The 21,864-nt window shown below is 38.5% G+C and overlaps 1 protein-coding gene across 2 annotated transcripts in view; it reads left to right on the top strand.

The window, feature by feature from the left end:
- LOC136864032 (deoxyribonuclease TATDN1) overlaps positions 1 to 21,864 on the top strand; it is a 157,383-nt gene that overhangs the window by 109,385 nt on the left and 26,134 nt on the right. For both annotated transcript variants that reach the window (XM_067140548.2, XM_067140549.2), the window contains one exon: positions 16,803 to 17,006. In XM_067140548.2, coding sequence (XP_066996649.2) covers positions 16,803 to 17,006 — 204 coding nt within the window. The remainder of the gene's footprint in view (positions 1 to 16,802; positions 17,007 to 21,864) is intronic.

The raw sequence follows: 21,864 nt of genomic DNA, 5'->3' as shown, positions 1-21,864 counted from the left end.
CACAGCTGCACGATAAGAGGCAAAGAACATCACAACAAACAATGGTCAATGTAATGTTATTGTTGATCAATGTTATGCGCTTTCCATATTGTTGACCTTTCGCATTTAGTTTTCTTCCGCCTTTGAAATACTACTCCTATCACAGTCGGTACGGTAAAACTGAATAAAACATAAATGATCGGAAATTGTATTCTCTATAACTTTTGTTATGTAGTACTTTTCTATAGGAGCAATAATGATGGTATTTAAAAATTAAATTTTAGGCGCCTACCCCTAAACTACCATTTTGCCCAGGTTCAGTAAAATTGTTTATAGCTTAGACTACAGTTTTTTCTTCCCCGACTCTATATACCGATTTTCATTAAATTCTGTTCACCCATTTTCTCGTGGCTTGGCGTTGATGTGGACATAGCAACAAAAATCGAAATTCATGAATATCAGTGTTATCATAGCTGGTACGGTAAAATTGTATAAGACATAAATGATCGGAAATTTAATTCTATGTAACTTTAGTTATGTATTATTTATCGACAGGACCACTTAAAATATAAATATTTGAGAATTGAATTTTAGGCCTTCCCCTAAACTACCATTTCACTCAGCGTGAATAAAATGATTTATAGCCTAGATTGTAGTGGCTCATCCCCCAACTTTACATACCGATTTTCATTAAAATCTCTTCAGCCATTTTCAAGTGATGCGTGTTCAGACAGACAGACAGACAGACAGACAGACAGACAGACAGACAGACAGACAGACAGAAATTACGGAAAAGAAAAAAATGCGTTTTCTAGTTACTGTAGACATGAACGATACGAAAATACCATTTTTTTTTTCAAATTCTGAGCAATGTACAGACAAAACTCTTATTTTATATATATAGAGATTATTATTATAGTCTTAATCTGTAATCTTAAACATTTTCACAGGTACAGTTTCGCCCTTCATTTTTACACACGTGTACCTCAAATCCACATTATTTACACATTGAGAAGATCCTAAATGAACAGGTATTAACCCAAATAATGCTCACTCGCGTAACTATCTACTGTAGGTCGTTGTTCGCACCTTGAGCCATCTCTTCTGTTTCCAGTTGTTAGCATCCTTAAGACTAGAAATGGAGGTAACTGTACACATGCATTAAAATTGTGAAGCATTGAATAATGTATTTTTGGAAAATTGAGAGGATCCATCTCAGCTGATTGAACTTAGAATGGATTATCAAGTCCACTGAATTATCTAACTCAAGGTCAGCCAACCGGCTGGCGTGTGATGTAAGAGAGACCGTGTGAAGTTGGAGAGCCCATGTGACGTAAGAGCGCAGAAGGTGGGGAGCCGCTGTCGTAGAGTGACACGAAGAGGCAGCCTCACTTTGTAGTAAACACGCGAAGTGCCATACATGCTGGTGGCTACGGCTTTTATACACACTTTTCACAAAAAGCCACACAAATCGTTCTTGTTTACAAATTGATCTCTTAGTTCTCTATCACACTGTAAATCTAATAACTCTAATTGTAGGTCTAGATCAACATTATAAGCAACAACTGAAAATGGCGTGGTTAAAAGTTGAATATAAGTTTCCAGATACTCCAAATTGTTAAATCTAGGATCAAATTCCGAATAAAGGTTTTTTTATGATTTTGACATACCTATCGATATCCTCAGCCATATGGTGTTAGTGGTACAGTACTGCCCCAATTATTGCCGACCTAAGCCCAGCTAATGAGCAAGAGATCCCGGGGTGGACCGTTCATTCCTGGCTTTCCATTTTTAGAGGCATTTCATGATCCCTAGTTTAATATGGAGAGGTGGCAGAATGATTTTTTCTTGTTTAATCAAACATGGTCTTATTATATTCTTGTCTCCTGGATCCATTGCTGTTCTAGATGGCCATTCCTTTCTAACCCAGTGTGCATCATGTCTTGACAGCTGTCCCACAGGCAGAAGAAACATACTTTGTGTAACCTGACTGTTGTCCAAGAAGCATTCCTATAACTTTTAGATCACCGCATATAATCCATTCGTGCTCTGCAAAAAAAAAAAAAATTAAAAACAACAGTCTTACATTTATTAACATAAGCATCCAAAACACAAAAATATCCTTGCTAGGACTTTATTACAGTGAGGTTTCATAATGTCTGGTCTTTGTAGCTATTAACAAAATGTAATCCTCGTCCTCCAATTTTACTGTTCTGGAATGAAAATTAACAAAAGATTAGGCTTTCACTGCCTTCAAAAATTAAAATATTTAAACGAAAGTATCCAGAGACTTCAATAAAAATTTACACAAAATTAGTAGACAGCTGTCTCGCTTATTATTCCACAATAAAATGAACTTAAGGTTCCATTAATTTATAGCAGTCTCAGCACGTGGTCCTTGTTGAATTCAGATGAATTTCAACAACTAAAGTGTATAACGTTCATTAATAACACCAGTAGAAATTCTGATGGAAAGTCAAAATTAATTTCAAAATTACAATTAATTTATTATTAACTCCAACTTTATCTGTGTAGCATTTTACTTTATCATCACACGATCGTGTTTATAAATTAGTGTATCTCACTAAATAATTCTCATGGTTATCGTAATTCACATTTTTCTAATTAAGTAGTTTTTCAATTAGTTATAATTATCATTACTCGTTATCACCTAAATTCAAGCTGATTATGCCGTTTGTGAACGTTAAATTTATATTTGCACAGCATTTAAAGTTTCAAGTCAGTTTGAAAATATTTAGGAATTTTGAATATACAGTAAATGCATTGAAAATTTTCTCATATCCACGTGCGAGTTAGTTAAAGATTAATTTATAAATCGTTTGCCTTTGCTAAAAATGAATTCAACGATCTTTCATCTAAATCTTTAGAAATAGTAAATTAAATCCTAGCCTGGCCTTACTAGACACTAATCTCATCAAATTGTTCTTTAAGGTGTGCTAAACAAGTCAGCATAGTGGCAAACAACGTTGAACACAACCCGTGCCGTTGCAATAAATGCACGACCAGATTAAATTACATTAAACAATCGAAAACATGGAAAATATTCATAATTATAACACACACATCACATTCACACAAGGTAACACGTGCTTTTTATATACAATATATACAGCGAATCATGCTCTTATAAATTTACTCATTATTTTTAGCATGGTCACGTCAATAATATCCGGAGGATGAATTCGTGTCTGGAAATATTCTTACTCCAATAGTGGCTAGTGATCGAAATTTGTGCACTTGAAATGAGATACTCATTAAACAGCAACGGAGATTCATCTAAATTTCTGAAATTAATTTGAAGATTCTAATTGAATTCCATAATCATCACTATCACATGGGTTACAAGTCGCAATTGTAGCGTTCGTGAGCCTTAATCACATTATTATTACTCCCTATTCATGAAATGTATGCAACGTGTGCTCCACTTATAATAAATCACATTGTGCTTCCAAAGACACAAGAGCAAGTCATTCACTAATAAATTCTCCAATTCATAAATTATTCAATTAATATCCCGCAGGACTGCCATATTCCAGGTGCATCATCAACTGAGCACATTAAATCTCACATGTAAGGAATCTAAGATAATTTATAGCTCACGACCGTTTAATTCCATTCTTAACCCGATCTTTACTTAAATTTATTATTAAGTTATTATTAGATCTATCAGTCCTCCTGAAATGTCGTGAAATTAGATTACTCGATCCTAGAGAATGCAAGTGATTTTAAAATGACACTAAATTTGACCCTATCTCACAAATTTTACACGTAACTCCAATCCAGATTATTTCCAATATCACAGTTAAACAAATGAAGTTTATCGCATGGTCAATGATTTTTAAATCTGTCTAAATCCTACGTATGAGAACTCATTCAAAGACAGACTACACAGCTAATCTAATAGATTTCAAATTTCAGACACGCATGTAACTCGACTACCATGACACCTCAAGAAATGGAAAATGAAATAACTCAAACTACAACAAGAACTAATAGAGCTACAATTTAGAGAAGAAAGATCCTCTAGCTTTACAAAGATGAGAAAGAAAATAAACAGTTACGATTGTACTCAAATTTAGCTGAGGTTCAATTCCAGGTTGAAGTCAGTCATTCCGGCATTTTCCCGGTCGGCCACCCTCTCCAACCAGAAGTGCCTTACATGTTTAGGTCGTGGAGAGACGGCAGTAGACGTCCCACGATGAAATTAAGATGCACATTGTAGAGGAAGAATCCATCTTGATGTACACGGCAATTCACTGGGATGAATTCCGCCATGTTCCAGAAGTGTAGGCTGTAACTAATACAACAGATATTAAAATGTGTACACACACGCTGGAATACTAAATGTTCTCATGGCGAAATAAACTTAACTTGGATCACTAATGTTGAGATTCACTCCATGAAATTTGATAATAAAATTGCACTAATTTTAGCAGAGCAGATGTCTGCTTGCACGGCTGAATTTTTTTCCCACGTGGTTCCTATGATTAGAGCAGTGGCAGAGTAGAGTAGGATAAAGCAGAACAAAGCAGCAGAGAGTGATTTACTGCGAACATGATGTTTTATAGTCTTCGCTCGGGAGGTGTGTACTTTTTAGAGAATAGAGGGAACACTGGCTTGTCATGTAATCTGCCCTGCACTCAATCGAACACGGATCAATATATTGTCCCTCTGAATGACAGAAAAAACCAGTTTGGTGCTCACACACAGCTTTCCAAATGATGAATAAAACTCCTGGCGAACAATAAAACTTTTAACCCTTACCCCTCAAATTAAAGTTCTCTGTGTTGTCTCTACTACTCGTATTTTAAATGTGAATTTTTATCTTATATGACCTGTATTCATCTTTCACGATTTTGGAGGTAGCATTTGCTTTTAAATAATGAATTTAGGCTATACACATTTTAAGTAAGCTATACTGGAGCAAATAAAAACAATATGTGCAATTTAAGACAAATTATTTTGCATTATCATTATGGTTATTATTACTATTACTATCGTTATCGCATACCGATTGGTTTCGTTAATTATTTCAGTGAACAAATTATCGGTAAAAAGCAATTTAAAAACTCTATTCAGTCTCTGGTTTCATACTTCACAGTAGATTTTAGGCTAAACGGCGATTTCTTGAATTCAGGATCAGTTGATTTATAATTGTGTCAGCTTCAGGCACATGTTGGGTTACGGTACACAGGCCGAACATCGCCAGTTCACTTTTAGGGTACAAGGAAGGTGAAGAGGTGCAAAAATACTGTGATTTTATGTGTTACCCGACATATACAACATTGAACAGTAAACTATATATGACTATAAGAGCACATGGCGACCATGTTTGTTTACTATCGCTCGACCTTTCGTGAGCGTGAGTGGACAACTGACGGTTACACTGCCCTCTAAATAATAGATTATTGACTGATTGTCAAATAATATCTGGATTCTACAAAGTTCCACGCCGAACCAAAAGATGGCAGTACAGTATAGCATCGTTTATTTTGTCGGCTAAGAAACATCAGACGAGTGGTGGGCGATAAAATGTCATGTCGGGTCTCGCCCGACATGCGACCAGAACGGGAATATCGTAATGTCGGGCCTCACCTGACAGACGAGTGGTAAAGGTTAATGTCGACATGCCGTAAATAATCTAATGATAGCCAAATTTGAAGGGGACAGTACAGTACATATGTATGGACAAACCGGGCACATCACGGTGTGAGATGCTATTTACGCCTCCGATCTTTTTATCTTTATGGGAAGATCTATATTTATTTGTTGAAAATTATAGGATTGCTACAGCTAAATGTTTAGTTTGTAGAAAAGAGCTACAGTATGTAAAAATATATAATTTACAACGCCACTACAGTTTGTATCATGCTGCAGATTATGATCAGTATCAAGGCGAGGAAAGGGTACGTGTAATTACAAAACTAAAAGGTAAATTAAATAACCATATAATAATACAGATGTTGATTCCCATAGGGAATCTGAAATATTTGTTCCGAATGAGTAAATTTATAATACCAATATAAATGGTCCGTTATTGGACATTATAAATTTTCCAGCTAACTCATTCCTGGTAGCCAGCGTTTCGCCCTCATGTGCTAGGCTGGGCTCATCAGTTGGTACCTAGCACATCTACCAAGACGCATGGCTAGTGCATACCATACCATGGAGGCCACTCATTCGGAACAAATATTTCAGATTCCCTATGGGAATCAACATCTGTATTATCTGATGGCCAAGCAGGCATCAATTTTTAGTAGTGAGACAGAGTGTCTCATAGTACATTGGCACTGCCGGTGGCTACAATTGGCCTACGCAGTGGCCTCCATGGTATGCACTAGCCATGCGTCTTGGTAGATGTGCTAGGTACCAACTGATGAGCCCAGCCTAGCACACGAGGGCGAAATGCTGGCTACCAGGAATGAGTTAGCTGGAAAATTTATAATGTCCAATAACGGACCATTTATATTGGTATTATAAATTTACTCATTCGGAACAAATATTTCAGATTCCCTATGGGAATCAACATCTGTATTATCTGATGGCCAAGCAGGCATCGATTTTTAGTAGTGAGACAGAGTGTCTCATAGTGCATTGGCACTGCCGGTGGCTACAATTGGCCTACGCAGTGGCCTCCATGGTATGCACTAGCCATGCGTCTTGGTAGATGTGCTAGGTACCAACTGATGAGCCCAGCCTAGCACACGAGGGCGAAACGCTGGCTACCAGGAATGAGTTAGCTGGAAAATTTATAATGTCCAATAACGGACCATTTATATTGGTATTATTAAATAACCATGTCGAGCATTCGATCAGTGAGTCAGCAGTTCGACTGAGTTATAAAATTTCATATTTGATTGCAGTCCGCCTCCGTAGCGTAGCGGTTAGTGTTATTAGCTGCCGTCCTCAGGGGCCCGGGTTCGATTCCTGGTACTGCCAGAAATTTAAGAATGGCAGGAGGTCTGGTATGTGGTTGAAATGGTACATGCAGCTCACCTCCAATGGGGGTGCGCCTGAAAAGAGCTGCACCACCTCAGGATGAGGACATGAGTTTTTTAAATATTTAATTGCAAAGAAACTTAAACCGTTCAGTGGTGGTGAATTAGTAAAGGAATGTTTAATTCCAGCAGGTGAAGAGTTTTGTCTAAATATCATTGAAGAGTTCGAAGCTACCAGCTTGTCCACGCACACTGTGTCAACAAAAATTGAAGACCTATCTGATGTCCACCTACAATTATTAGAACTGACAGAAAGCTTCCGGGCATACTCCTTAGCAATTGACGAGGGCACAGATATTTCTGACACGGCCCAGCTAGCCGTTTTCATACAAGGGGTTGACAAAAACTTTACAATTTGGGAGGAAATACTGGATTTAGTGCCTCTGAAGAATACCACGAAAGGCATCGACATTTTCAACTGCATTGTAAGTGTTGTTGAAAATGCTTCTTTGCCATGGAACAAACTAGTTTCAAAAGCAACAGATGGTGCACCTTCTATGGTAGGGAGCAATGGTAAGGGCTCATATTTAAAAAGAAAAGGTTTCCCCGATTGCATAGGTTTGCAGCAAGAATGTTGAGTATTGTCGGTTCCACGTATGCCTGTGAACGAATCTTTTCCGTTTTAAATCAACAAAACCAAAACAAAGAAGCCAGTTGTCAGGTCACGATTTGAAGTGTGCTCTTAAACTTAGTGTTTCCTCAAACATTAACTCCAATTATTGCAAAACTAGTCAACGAAACAAGACCACAAAAATCAAGGAAACCCACGAGTGGCAACTGAGTATCGATATCATGAGGTAAAACATATGGTTTGAGTTTACAGATTACTCTCTGTACTATTTTTGTTGTAAAACTGTGCTATTTGTTACTATTAGCACTATTTGTACAGTGGGTGATATTGTAAAACACAGCAATTTTTTGTTCAATATAAGTTGCGAAGATTCACCGGAAAAAGCAAGTTTAGTTTGTATATGTAGAAATAAAGTTGCTTTATATCTTTTATGCTACTTCATAACAAGGTTACGTTACAATAAATTATGTGGAGAGAAATATGTACTACACATAACCGCATTGTACTACCTGTAGCCCTTGGGCCTCCCCCTAGGAATGACGTTGTGATTCCCCTCGTCCCTCTAGCCTTCACTTCTCAGTTAAAGTACTAAGTACTTTGTTTCCGTGCCCGAGCAGAGTGTGTGACGTGTTACCTGACATCACACGTACACACAGTTGGCTGACCCTGATCTAACTCCACCCTTATGAATGCTTCACTCAAACATAATACACCATAGGGCCTTATATACTAATTCATGCAAAAATCCATGGAATAACTTTGTGATTAACCAATAATCATGGAAGAGAAAAAAAAATCAAATTAAGAAGGAAACTTTTCCTCATTGAAACACGCATATTGCGTCACCTGCACGTTATCACAGATATCAAAATGCATGCTGAAATGTTCTATTTACAAAGTTCAGTTTTCATATTAATACTTCTGATTTTCATGCTTAGAAATATCTTCTTTTTTTAATGCTATTTGTTCGCAGCGTCGACCTATGAAAATCTTTTGCCCCTGCTTACACCATATGTGAGGAACCTGCGTGTAAACGGCAGAAGTGTAAAGTGTTGAATGTGAGGAAAGGAACGTTAAGGATGACACAGACACCCAGTCCCCAGGCCAGGGATATTAATTATTTACAATTAAAAACCCCTGACCCAGTTGGGAATCGAATCCGGGGCTGCCGGGTGACAGGCGGACACTTTGCCCCCTACACTGCGGGGCCGGACTAGAAATGTCATGGAATGTACTTATCATTTCTGTGTGTAACCATGCTGTCATCTGAGGATACCCATATGGATTTAGATCTCCATCAGTGGTGCCTCAGTAACAGGGAGTCCTAGGTTCATCTTCTTTGGGGTTGAATCCATGGGGTCTTGATCTGCAATCTCCTACTGTTGGAAGTTCTGCATGGTCTTCGACAGGAATAACACAGGCACACCAGCGCATTCTGGTAGAGTGGAATCATGGGTTTGACGAGCACTTGCATACATGTGAACAAATATTTCTAGAAAATAGATCTCAGAGAATTAGAGTAGGTGAAGCTTTATCTGACGCTGTAATAATTCAGAGGGGAATTCCTCAAGGCAGTATTATTGGACCTTTATGTTTTCTTATATAAATAAATGATATGAGTAAAGGAGTGGAATCGGAGGTAAGGCTTTTGCAGATGATGTTATTCTCTATAGAGTGATAAATAAGTTACAAGATTGTGAGCAACTGCAACGTGACCTCGAAAATGTTGTGAGATGGACAGCAGGCAATGGTATGTTGATAAACGGGGTTAAAAGTCAGGTTGTGAGTTTCACAAATAGGAAAAGTCCTCTCAGTTTTAATTACTGTGTTGATGGGGTGAAAGTTCCTTTTGGGGATCATTGTAAGTATCTAGGTGTTAATATAAGGAAAGATCTTCATTGGGGTAATCACATAAATGGGATTGTAAATAAAGGGTACAGATCTCTGCACATGGTTATGAGGGTGTTTAGGGGTTGTAGTACGGAGGTAAAGGAGAGGGCATATAAGTCTCTGGTAAGACCCCAACTAGAGTATGGTTCCAGTGTATGGGACCCTCACCAGGACTACCTGATTCAAGAACTGGAAAAAATCCAATGAAAAGCAGTTCGATTTGTTCTGGGTGATTTCCTACAAAAGAGTAGCATTACAAAAATGTTGCAATGTTTGGGTTGGGAACAATTGAGAGAAAGAAGAAGAGCTGCTCGACTAAGTGGTACGGTATGTTCCAAGCTGTCAGCGGAGAGATGGCGTGGAATGACATTAGTAGACGAATAAGTTTGAATGGCGTTTATAAAAGTAGGAAAGATCATAATATGAAGATAAAGTTGGAATTCAAGAGGACAAACTGAGGCAAATATTCATTTATAGGAAGTGGAGTTAGGGATTAGAATAACGTACCAAGGGAGACGTTCAATAAATTTCCAATTTCTTTGAAATCATTTAGGAAAAGGCTAGGAAAGCAACAGATAGGGAATCTGCCACCTGGGCAACTGCCTTAAATGCAGATCTGTATTGATTGATTGATTGATTGATTGATTGATTGATTGATTGATTGATTGATTGATTGATTGATTGATTGAAATGAGGAATTGGTTATTTGAAGCACTGTCTATATGTCTTCGAATAACATTATATTGATAGACCCACTCGTAGACTCGAATGGACTACCAAGTAGCAGTTATTGTCCCTGAAGATCGCTACTCGATTCCCCTTCATTATAAAGCGAAATATTTGACGATATTTGTTCCTATGTAAGCGTCACTGTTCATTAATGGAGCACTTCCTGGCTGATCTAACAACATTTACTGGTTAGGATGATCGTCTCCTACATTACACATACCATAATCATGGTACAATAATTAATGGTACTCTATAGTCAGTAACTCACTACGTCATGACAATCTTTGGAATATTCCCCGTTCTTTTGAAACATATTCATGTGAGCCGACACTGATATTGCTTGTTTGCCTTCCTTTATTATACAGGGTGTTTCAAAAAGAATATACGTATTACAAAATATTATTTTGTCCAAACTATCAATCGCTGCGCCTCGGTTCGGCTATTGGAGAAACGAAAACATAGTCTAGTTTATATTAATAGCCACTGTGAATGTTCCTTACTCCTTTACTTACTTGAAAACATATTAAACTGCATTCAAATTGAAAAATATAAAAATTAATATTCATTAAATAAAATACACGATCGTCGAACCTTGTACTCACACTTACTTCTTACCTGCTTACTTACACATACGTTATTTGATGGGCGCCAGCTACCACTCAGTACAGCATAATAGAATGAGAATCTTGACTATCTCTTGTTTGTTTGCTTGTTGTTTTAAGGGGCCTAACATCGGAGGTCATCGGCCCATGACTATCTCTAGGGTGTGGGGAAATAAGCTTACTTTTGACAACATACCATATAAGTTCTGGGAAAAGGAGATTGGCGTTAGGTTTCCCCATTAAATTAGGGGTTCAGTGATTTTACTGTTTAAATGAAACATTGCAACTGAAAGAAACTAGGCATGAATTTGAATTCTTCTTGACCGGACATTTAACAATTGATACGAAATATATCCCTCACTGGTTCACTTGACTGTACCTTCAACACTTTGATTGTAATTACGACGTATTCCTTAGATCTGGTGTTTACAGTAGATGTGTCACGTCTAATTTGGTGATGTATCCATGTTACACGTAATAAACTTCATATTAGAGCCCGTATTGTCAAAGTATCAACTTGTGAAAATTTGGATTATATAATTCCACCTTTACAATACTGCAAGTGTCTTTATTAAAGAGACTACATTAAATTACATTCATGATACATGTTTCGTCCTCTTATGGGACATCTTCAGTCACAAATACAAAACATTAAAAATAAGGCGAGGACACGTTGAATTGAGTAGATAAAAAGTCTTAGTATCATGTGACGCGGCGTGGTGGCGTCTTGTCAATCATCAATATTAAAATGGTGCGGCGTGAACATGATGTGAAACTCACATTGCAAGTGTATCCTTCTCTGACTCCATCACTGTCCACCATCCACTTTACTTCTCCTCTCTTCACCTTCCGTTTAACTAATGACTCCCGTTGACTGACTGAGGCCACTCCATCTCGTTCACTTAATGGCCAACTGTGGCCTCTCCTTCCAGTAGAATAATGACTGACACTACAATCTGCAGCCACCTTATATAGACGTTAGGTTGACGCACCTACGTAACCTCCAGAAATAACTATGATCTATTCCCACCTCGCGACAAATATTACCTACAATGGTGTAATAGCCCGGGGCGGCCTGGGTTACTCAAAGAAACCGAGCGCATCACTAAATAAGCACGATGACGTAGTGATGACTCTGCATTTACTCCAGCAGTATTGAACAATGTAGCAATGTCAGATCCAACATCTGATATATAGCAATTCCCACTGTACATGTCTTTAGTGTTAATCTACACACACGTACATATGCATACATTTACCTACAATCACGCAAGCGCCAAACACTGTAGAGTGGAATTAAATAATAATTATAATACAATAATAGTAATCTCACAGATAAACTAATAATAGTATGTACATAATAATAATATAAATGATACAATAATAATAATAATAATAATAATAATATCGCAGATAACATAATAATAATAAAAATACAGATATCACCTTGTAATGGGATTTGAACCGTTACACCACTAGATGTCAGTTGTCTTCTGTTTTGCTTGGTAACCGTCATATGTTTAAAATGGCTACTCCACAGCAGAAATCATTTTGTGTTCTCGAGTTTGTGAAGTGCAATTCCGTGATTACAGTGCAAAGAAGTTTCAGGTTGAGGTACCATTTTGATCCTCCGAATGGGTGGAACATTCGCAGATGGTATCAACAGTTTGTAGATACAGGATGTGTATGTAAAGGAAAGAGTCCTGGCCGCCCTCGTGTTCCTGAAGAAAATGTTGTACGAATTGAAATTGCTTTCCAACGTAGTCATTCAAAATCAAATCGCCGTGCCAGTCGGGAGTTACAACTGCCTACAACAACAATTTGGCGTGTTTTGAGACGCCGGATGGTTATGAAGCCATTCAAGTTACAGCTGTTACAAGCTCTGCGTCCTGATGACAAATGCAAACGTTGTTGCATTTTGTAACGAGATCCTTGATGCTATTGACAATGATAACACTTTAGCACAATGCATCGTGTTCAGTGATGAAGCGACTTTCCATGTTAGTAGTCAGGTGAACAAACACAGTGTTCGAATTTGGGGCCTACAGAACCCACATGCAGTCATTGAACATGTAAGAGATTCGCCCAAAGTCAATGTGTTTTGTGCGATATCCCGATCATCTGTTTGTGGCTCATTCTTATTTGATGGAAACATGGTTAACGGTCAGCAGTATCTTGCTATGTTACAAAACTGGTTGTTTCCAAGGCTGCACGAAGACAACTTCATTTTTCAACAAGACAGGTCACTCCCTCACTGGAGTCGCCAAGTGCGTGAATATCTGAATGAAACTCTACCGAACCATTGGATTGGTCGTCGAGGAGCTGGCGACTTAGCATGCTCAGGTGGGCTCCACGGTTACCGGATTTGACATCCTGTGAATTCTTCCTATGGGATTTTGTTAAAGACAACGTTTATGTACCACCACTCCCACAGAACCTGGAAGAGTTGAAGAACTGGATCTGTACTGCCATAACATCAGTGACGAAGGACATGCTTGCCCGAGTATGGGAGTAATTTGAGTACCAATATGATATTGTTCGTGTCGCTGATGGAGGACATATTGAACATTTGTAATCTGAACTTGAGAGGTTCGTAAATATGTGTGTAAAGTTTCATATTCATATGTCTTACAGTTTAATAAATATATTCATTCGAAATACGTATATTCTTTTTGAAACACCCTGTATATTGGGATTAGAATCACATATATACACACAACAATTATCACGTCACACAAGAAAAATGTAATTGTATCATGAACATGTATTGGCCTGACGTGGAGTAGACCTCTGTCTAACGCAATATCGAGAACACTGAGTCGCTCTGAGTAGTACTGAATAGCGCAGAATCATACCGAATGAACGAGTAATACTGTGGTTAACACACTGAGCAATAGTGGATTAACACTGAATAGCAACGAGTGGCACTGGTTAGCCATGAACGAATGAGTAACTAAGGGCTGTTCTGGTATTCTTATATAGAAGATACAGATTGCTGACTATGGAGAGGATAAACTCCGCCCACAGGGGACATATCGCTCTGCTAATAATGGTCCCTCAGGGTCATATAAATATTCATTTTGTAGATCTTGAATTCCTCTTTTCACTGCTCTACTTTCGTGTAAATTACATCTCAGGTACTTTGGTAATCTTACAAGCCTTCTCTTGGATCTCGCCGCGCGAAGTGGTTGAGGCCGGGGACTCCCATATTTCTGTCAAGATAAGTGCTAGCGACAGATGGTTCCTACCTCCATACATCTGGCTAATTTGCATCATTGATAATGTGCTCGTTAAGTAATACATCTTCTTACATTATCAAATATTGTAAATTATGCTGATTTCAGTGAGTCCTTACTTGTACATTTCTAAGGCCTGTACTAGAATTTTATTATTATTATCACTTGTTGCGAGTTGGTATCCACAAATATGCAGGAAAGTCGGTAAGAATATTATCCAGTTCTTAAGTTAGAACCCTGTAAAGTTAACTCTGCCTCCTGACATAGACAGTATTTGAGTGTGGCGTCCTATTTCCTTCTCGCTTGCATGCCAGAGAGCGTAATTCCAAGGTCTCGCTGTACTGAGAGCTCACTCTCTCGGTACACGCAGTTAGAGTTTCCGCCTTCGATCTAGGACAGCACCGCTCGTATCCCGGACCGGGCATAAAATGCTTGTTACAACCACATATGTCCTAGAATGATGCGGAAACTGCATATATGGCTTGTTGGGCATCGTGACATGTCTCTTAGCATGGTATTCAATGGTTACAATACCCACGAATAAATTAGTAGACTGGGTCATGGGATTAATAAATATCGAGGGTATATTGAGTAAACTGGGAAATTATGAAGTTGGGGATTTAATACGGATTGATGAGATTATGGGGATGGATGCTTTCTGGCAGGATGTGAATTATAAACACTGGGATATAAGGTTTGGTGTAGAACAAAACATAAAACTAGCCTGAAAGGGTCATGGTAGGGGATATCAGTGATTATAAAAGGTAAAGTATGTAATCAGGTAGAGTTGTGGGAACCAGAAATAATTTTAATGAAAATAACTAAATAAAGAGAAAAAGAGAGAGAGGGAGAAATTTTCATAGGCTTCTGCTGCAACCATCGATTGGGGTCCCCTTTTGAGGAAAAAAAACCCACAATCAGTCAATACTGATCTGCATTTAGGGCAGTCGCCCTGGTGGCAGATTCCCTATCTGTTGTTTTCCTAGCCTTTTCTTAAATTATTTCAAAGAAATTGGAAATTTATTGAACATCTCCCTTGGTAAGTTATTCCAATCCCTAACTCCCCTTCCTATAAATGAATATTTGCCCTATTTTGTCCTTTTGAATTCCAACTTTATCTTCATATTGTGATCTTTCCTACTTTTAAAGACGCCACTCAATCTTATTTGTCTACTAATGTCATTCCACGCCATCTCTCCGCTGACAGCTGACTTCTCTGATGATCTTACTGATGCAGTAAGTCAGATTAAATTAAAGAATGAAGAGGCAAGAATAATTATAATGGTAACTATCACACCTACCATGATGCATGGCATACTAGTTACCAAAGGATGAGCCCAAATTGGCACACTGGGGCGAAACGCTGGCAACCAAGAATGAGTTAACTGGAAAATTTCTAGTTTCCAATAACAGACCATTTATATTGAAATTATGAATTTATTCATTCAGGACAAATATTTCAATTTACAAATGGGAATCAGTATCTATGTATATCAACCCTTATTATATCATTTCCTATTTCATTTTTAATTTAATTATTTTCTATTTGTAGTAGCCATGCCAAGAATTATTTTTCAGAAGGCCCATATTTGAGCATTCTGGATACATGCCTCAATTACCTGAGCTCTTCCATCTTTGGATACCACAGGAAGAACTTGTCAAAAGTCTCTCCCGAATATGACAATCTTACCACCCATTTCTTTTTTGCACCTCACAATGTCCTTTAGTAGGCGGTCAATGCAGTTTACTGCTAATGCAGGAATCACCAAAGCTTCATCAGTAATAATAATAGCAATGGCTGATTTTTGCAGAACTTTTGCTTTTGAGCTGTTCCATTTATCAATCTATCAGTCACTCACTACTGATGTGCATTTAGGGCAATCGCCCAGGTGGCAGATTGCCTATCTGTTGTTTATGCTGTTTTTTCGTAAATAATTGCAAAAAATTAGGAAATTCATTGAACATCTCCCGTGGTAAATTATTCCAAACCATAACTCCTCTTCCTATAAACAGATAGTCAACGAATTTACCAGCTCCTGTTCAATCAACCAACCAATCAATCAATCAGCCAGCCAGCACTGATCTGCATTTAGGAATGCACGAAAGTGAACTTTCTTTTATTGGAACAGGCAAACCGAAACTTTTGTTAGTTGTCTTACCATCTGGTAATAACAAAGCTCTAATTACTGTCCATGCAGTAGAGATTGCACTCTCTCATCTGTTTCTAATTATGTATACTAAAGTTGAATACACAAAATGAACAAATGTTTCCTCGCCGCATCCTGGAGTATTACCAATTATTACATAGGTGATGTCTTGGAGCTTCTAAAAAAAATTCCGACTTGATTTCAGAGAGCCATCTATCACACTAACATACAAAGATTTGCATCTACTAACAAATACAGTTAACTGTAATGATCTGAGCATCGTATTATTTGATTAAATGCCTACTTTATGCAAGTAAAGGAGTGAATGAAATAAATAATATTTTTCTAGTAATCCAGACATGGAGACCTTTCTTTTCATCTATAACACATCGGTGTTAGTATTGGGGTTTTCTCACAATATTGTGTTAAATGTTTAAATTATATATATATATATATATTCTGGGCCATGAAAGAATTACTGTATTCAGAACATACGATGATATTTACAGCCAACTTTCTAATTTCTTACACTATGTGGTCAGGGTGAGCAATTTCTTTTGCAGTAAATGTGTTTCATTGTGTAAAGAGATTATGATGCTATTCATGCTGTATTGACATTTTTCTTTCAGTTCTCTTAAAACACAGCGAAATTTAGAAGTAATGGCTACTATTCCTAGCGAACGTTTAATGATCGAAACTGATGCTCCCTGGTGTGAAGTGCGGCCAAGTCATGCAGGGTATAAGTATGTTAAGACTGAATTTGAGACAGTCAGAAGGGACAGGTGGAAGCAGGGGAAGATGGTTAAAGGACGTTCCGAGCCTTCTCATATAAAGTAAGTATTGGAATAATTTTATATATGCAAGTAAGTATTCTGTTCTTGTTTGGATGAGTCATTTTTTGCTGGTCTTAGTAATCTGAGAACATTTACACTGCTGGCCATTAAAATTGCTACACCATTAAAGTGGAATGCAATAAACATCAGATATGAATGAAAGGTACAACCTGCTGGGATATGCAAGTGATTAGCATCTCAGCTCATGTGTGCAAAGGAGGTAGGATTAATGCCGTCTACAGTCTATATAAAGGGGAAAATTGGACAGTGGGTTTCTCAGTCGGAAGTCTCATTCGAACATTGGTTATTTGTGTAAAGGTTGTTTTATGGCTCATGCAAGAGGGAGGAACGCCTACCAGCACGTGCCAGAAATTTACCGCGGCAGGATCATGGCCTATTAGAACTACGGTTTACCATTCTGCTATTTTTGCTCTCATTGGTTGGCATCCGATGACTGCCATGCAAAATGAAATCAATGAATCAAGGAGGACCATACATAACGCCATGCAGGATCTCAAGGGCCCTCAATCAGTAACACCCAAGAGGACAGACGTGTTGTCCGCGCAGCTCTGCAGGATTGTACACTCACATCACATACCCTGAGTCTGGAACTTGGCTCGTTTGCAGGACGACATGTGTCCACGTGGATAGTGTGACGGTGTCTGCAGCACCACGGACTGTCAGCACAACAGCAAATATTGTGGCCACCCTTGATGCTGCAGTAGACGGGCGTGCCTGCTGTGGTACATTGAATGATGGCCATGAATATGAGAGTGGCATCACATTGTTTTTTTTAGACGAATCCCGACTCTGGTTCAGCATCATGATGGACATATCCATGTGCGGAGGTACCAAAGAGGATCAACTTTTCCAGCTTCCATTCGTCATCATCATACAGGCCCATCATCTGGAGTGATGGTATGAAGTGCCACTGGGTACACATTCCGGTCACCTTTTGTTCGCATAGCCAGTTATTTGGATAGCTGCTGTTGCATTTCTGATGAATTAAGGCCCGTGATTGTGCCCTATCATTGAGGCCTCTGTGATGCTAATCAGCAGGACAGTGCATTGCTCGTGCTGACCTGGCCTCCTTTGATACAGAGGGTGTTCGACTGTTACCCTGGCTAGCACATTCTCCAGATTGATCTCCCATTGGGAACAACTCTTCAAGAGTTGCCAAGAGACTGGCACGCCACTAATATTGACGATCTCTGGCGCAGAGTTTTAGCTGCATGGAATGATGTTATTATCTCTGGGTACTAATTTGTGCACGCTCTATACCTCAAAATTACCTGTAAATGGAATCACGTCTTCTGCTCATCATATTGTTAGTGTACGATAAATATGCTTATGCACTCTGCTTACCTTCTTGATGTTGCAATTTTATTGGTTAGCAATGTAGAATACAGTGAGGGAACAAGAAAGTATACAATACTTTTGGTTTCAGGTCATGATTTCATGATTTAAAGGAGATACTCTCATACTAGTCAGGTTTTGAAAGGAAACTCTTTTTTTGCTTGTGGCTTTACGTCGCACCAACACTGATAGGTCTTATGGCAACAATGGAATAGGAAAGGGCTAGGAGTTGGAAGGAAGTGGTCGTGGCCTTAATTAAGGTACAGCCCCAGCATTTGCCTGGTGTGAAAATGGGAAACCATGGGAAACCATCTTCAGGGCTGCCGACAGTGGGTTTCAAACCCACTATCTCCTGGATGCAAGCTCACAACTGCATGCCCCTAATCGCACGGCTAACTCGCCCGGCAGGGAAACTCTTGTAAGAAAGAGTGACTTACTAAGGCAATAAAACATTAGTCACATTGTACTGAAGCACAATACATTACAGAACAAAACAGAAAAGACTCTTGGTGGTTCATCTCTTCTCTCCTGCTTGCTCTGCCATCATTGCTTACTCTACTACCCAAATAGCAACGTTCATCTTGCATCCGGGAGATAGTAGGTTCGAATCCCACTATCGGCAGCCCTGAAAATGGTTTTCCGTGGTTTCCCATTTTCATACCAGGCAAATGCTGGGGCTGTACCTTAATTAAGGCCACGGCCGCTTCCTTCCAACTCCTAGGCCTTTCCTATCCCATCGTCGCCATAAGACCTATCTGTGTCGGTGCGACGTAAAGCCCCTAGCAAAAAAAAAAAAAAACGTTCATCTTCTCATAAGACTACATTACATTAGTCATAGTTTCATTCATTCATTCATTCATTCATTCATTCTCCTCCAGGAGTGTGTACCATTAGATCTACTACAGACTGCAATTAAATGTTGATATCAGCCATAAATCTCGGAGGTCTGATTTGCATTCATTCAACTATGATTCCTTTTCTAAACTTCTCTTTGATTTTCTCTTGGTTCATGGTGTGGGTTACTGTAGTCCTTCCTAGTTCATGAACCATGAGCAATGGCTGAGTGGCCTAGTAAGTGGTCTTGAGAGTCAGGATAGCAGTTGCTATGAAATAAAAGTGGGCATCTCGTACATATTCTGAGTCATGACCCTCCTTGTACTCACGCAACTAGGACTATACAGTCCACCATGGTCCCTAACCCATTAGACAAGGGATTCTCTCTAGGACTGTGTATAAGCAGCATAGCATCCTGCTTCATAGAATTTGACCGAGCTTGCTCAGAACATTTTAAGCAAGCCTCAGACCTGTGGGAGCAACATAGTTCCACTTCCATTTGACAGGCAGGGGACTTCTTGGAAACAACTTGGTAAATGAAATGGAATTCATTTGGGAGGTTATCATATTAATGGGGCTTATGGAAGAAAGAAAGTAGAACTTGCTGAGTCAGCAAAGAAGATGTGTTAGGAGTTATTGATATTCTGTTAAGGGGAGATAATGAGAAAGATATGAGAGGTTATAAAGTGTTCTTAACAGGTGTTAAAAAGCAAAGGGTAGATAGTGTGGTAGGACTGTTCATCAGGAATAATATTGCATGCAATGTAATGTCTGTTAGGCACATAAATGAGCGAATGATGTTGAGTAGATTTAGCTGTTGGAGGAATGAGGATGAGAATTGTCTCTGTGTATTCACCATATGATAGTGCAGATAAGGTTGAAGTAGACAAATCTTATGAAGCACTGAGTGACATCAGAGTCAGGGTCAAAAGCAAGGATATGATAGTGCTAATGGGTGATTTCAGTGCAAGAATTGGAAATAGAACTAAAGGATTCTAAAAGGTGATGCGTAAATGTAGGGTGGATATGGAAGCTGATAGGAATGGGAAGCATTTACTGGACTTTTTGCTAGTATGGCAATTACAAATACATTCTTTGAGCATAAGGTTATTCACTGCTGCACGTGGGAGGGTAGGGGCACCAGATCCATAATAGACTATATCATAACTGAGTTTGAATTCTGGAAATCTGCTAGGAATGGGCAGGTATTTCGGGGATTTTTTGATGATACAGAGCACTATCTGATCTGTGGTGGAGTATATATATATATCTCTAGGCTTAGGATAGAGAAAGTGAAATATTCCTGCAGATGAATAAGGTAGAAGGTCTCCAGGATAAGGAAATTAGACACAGGTACATGAATATGATCAGCGAAGAGTTCCAAACAGTTGACAGTTAGTAGGTTCAGGATATACAGGGAGTATAGTTTATGACTTCCTACTTCTGTTCACAGGCCGTGGGAAACTTCAAGCAGGTGCCATATGACATGTGTCAAGCCTGGCATGATAAAAAGTGTTGACAGCTGAGGCAGCAGGATGTTTAGCTCTGTCGCTTAGTTTGGTAGTAACGATTGGACTTTTAAGGTGTGTTGTAAGGTTATTATTGCGAATGGTTAAGTACACTACAGCGCGGAGAATATTTTTGATATTGTAACAAAAACTTTTCAGTCTGTCAAACACATTGCAATTTCAATATAAATTATAACACTATAAACATACCTGTAAAAATACACACTATTATACAAAGAATTCCTTATATATTTATATTCTTTGTAAAATAGTGTGTATTTTTACAGGTATGGGGAAAATAAGAAGAGGAAACCACTGCGTTATGGAGAAGAGGGATCTTCAAAGGCTAAAGGAGTAAACCTCGAAAGAAAATCCTCAGATGCATTAGGCTTAGCAGGTCAGCAGATGAGTAAATTTGTACTTGCTTTCAACTACAATACAAGCCTCGGATGGAAGTTTAAAAATGGAGGTGGAATTGACAAGTCTCTGACTACAGTTGCACAGTATGATGGTAATCCTGATGTTCGTGCAAGTGTTAGATTAGAGAACAAAACCCGATTTGGAACAATAAATACTTTAACAATGAATGGGAACGAAAATGAATTGACCTAATGGAGAGACGAAAACTCGACATCCTGGGATTAAGTTAATTAAAATGGAAAGGAATGAAGAAACTAAGAAATGGGTACACTTTGTACTGGATGGGTAATGGTAAGGAGAAAGGAAATGGAGTGGGATTTGTAGTGAATCAGAATGTCGAACAAATAGCTGAAGTTGAGTATGTAAATGAAAGAATTATAATAATGCACATACATGTAAACAAGGAACTACTGAAGATAATACAGGTGTATGTTCCACAGACAGGATGTAGCGTGAAAGAAAAAGAAGAGTTCCTCAATGAACGGGAAATACACATTGTTGGAGATGGGATCATGATAATGGGAGATCTGAATACTCATATGGGAACTGATAGAATGGGATATGAGAATGTTCTGGGCCCACATGGGTATAGCGATAGAAATGAAGATGGAGAGAAACTGTTGGGACTTTTGTATCAGAAATAACCTGATAATAAAGAACATGGTTTATGAAGAGGAATACCATAAGATCAGCCGATAAAGTTGGGATGAACAGTATGGAACACTCATCGATTTTATAAT

This window comes from Anabrus simplex, chromosome 2 (assembly GCF_040414725.1).
Source record: "Anabrus simplex isolate iqAnaSimp1 chromosome 2, ASM4041472v1, whole genome shotgun sequence".
Taxonomy (NCBI): Eukaryota; Metazoa; Arthropoda; class Insecta; order Orthoptera; family Tettigoniidae; genus Anabrus; species Anabrus simplex.
Note: the sequence above shows the minus strand (reverse complement) of the source record. Positions and strands in the feature narration are given on the sequence as shown.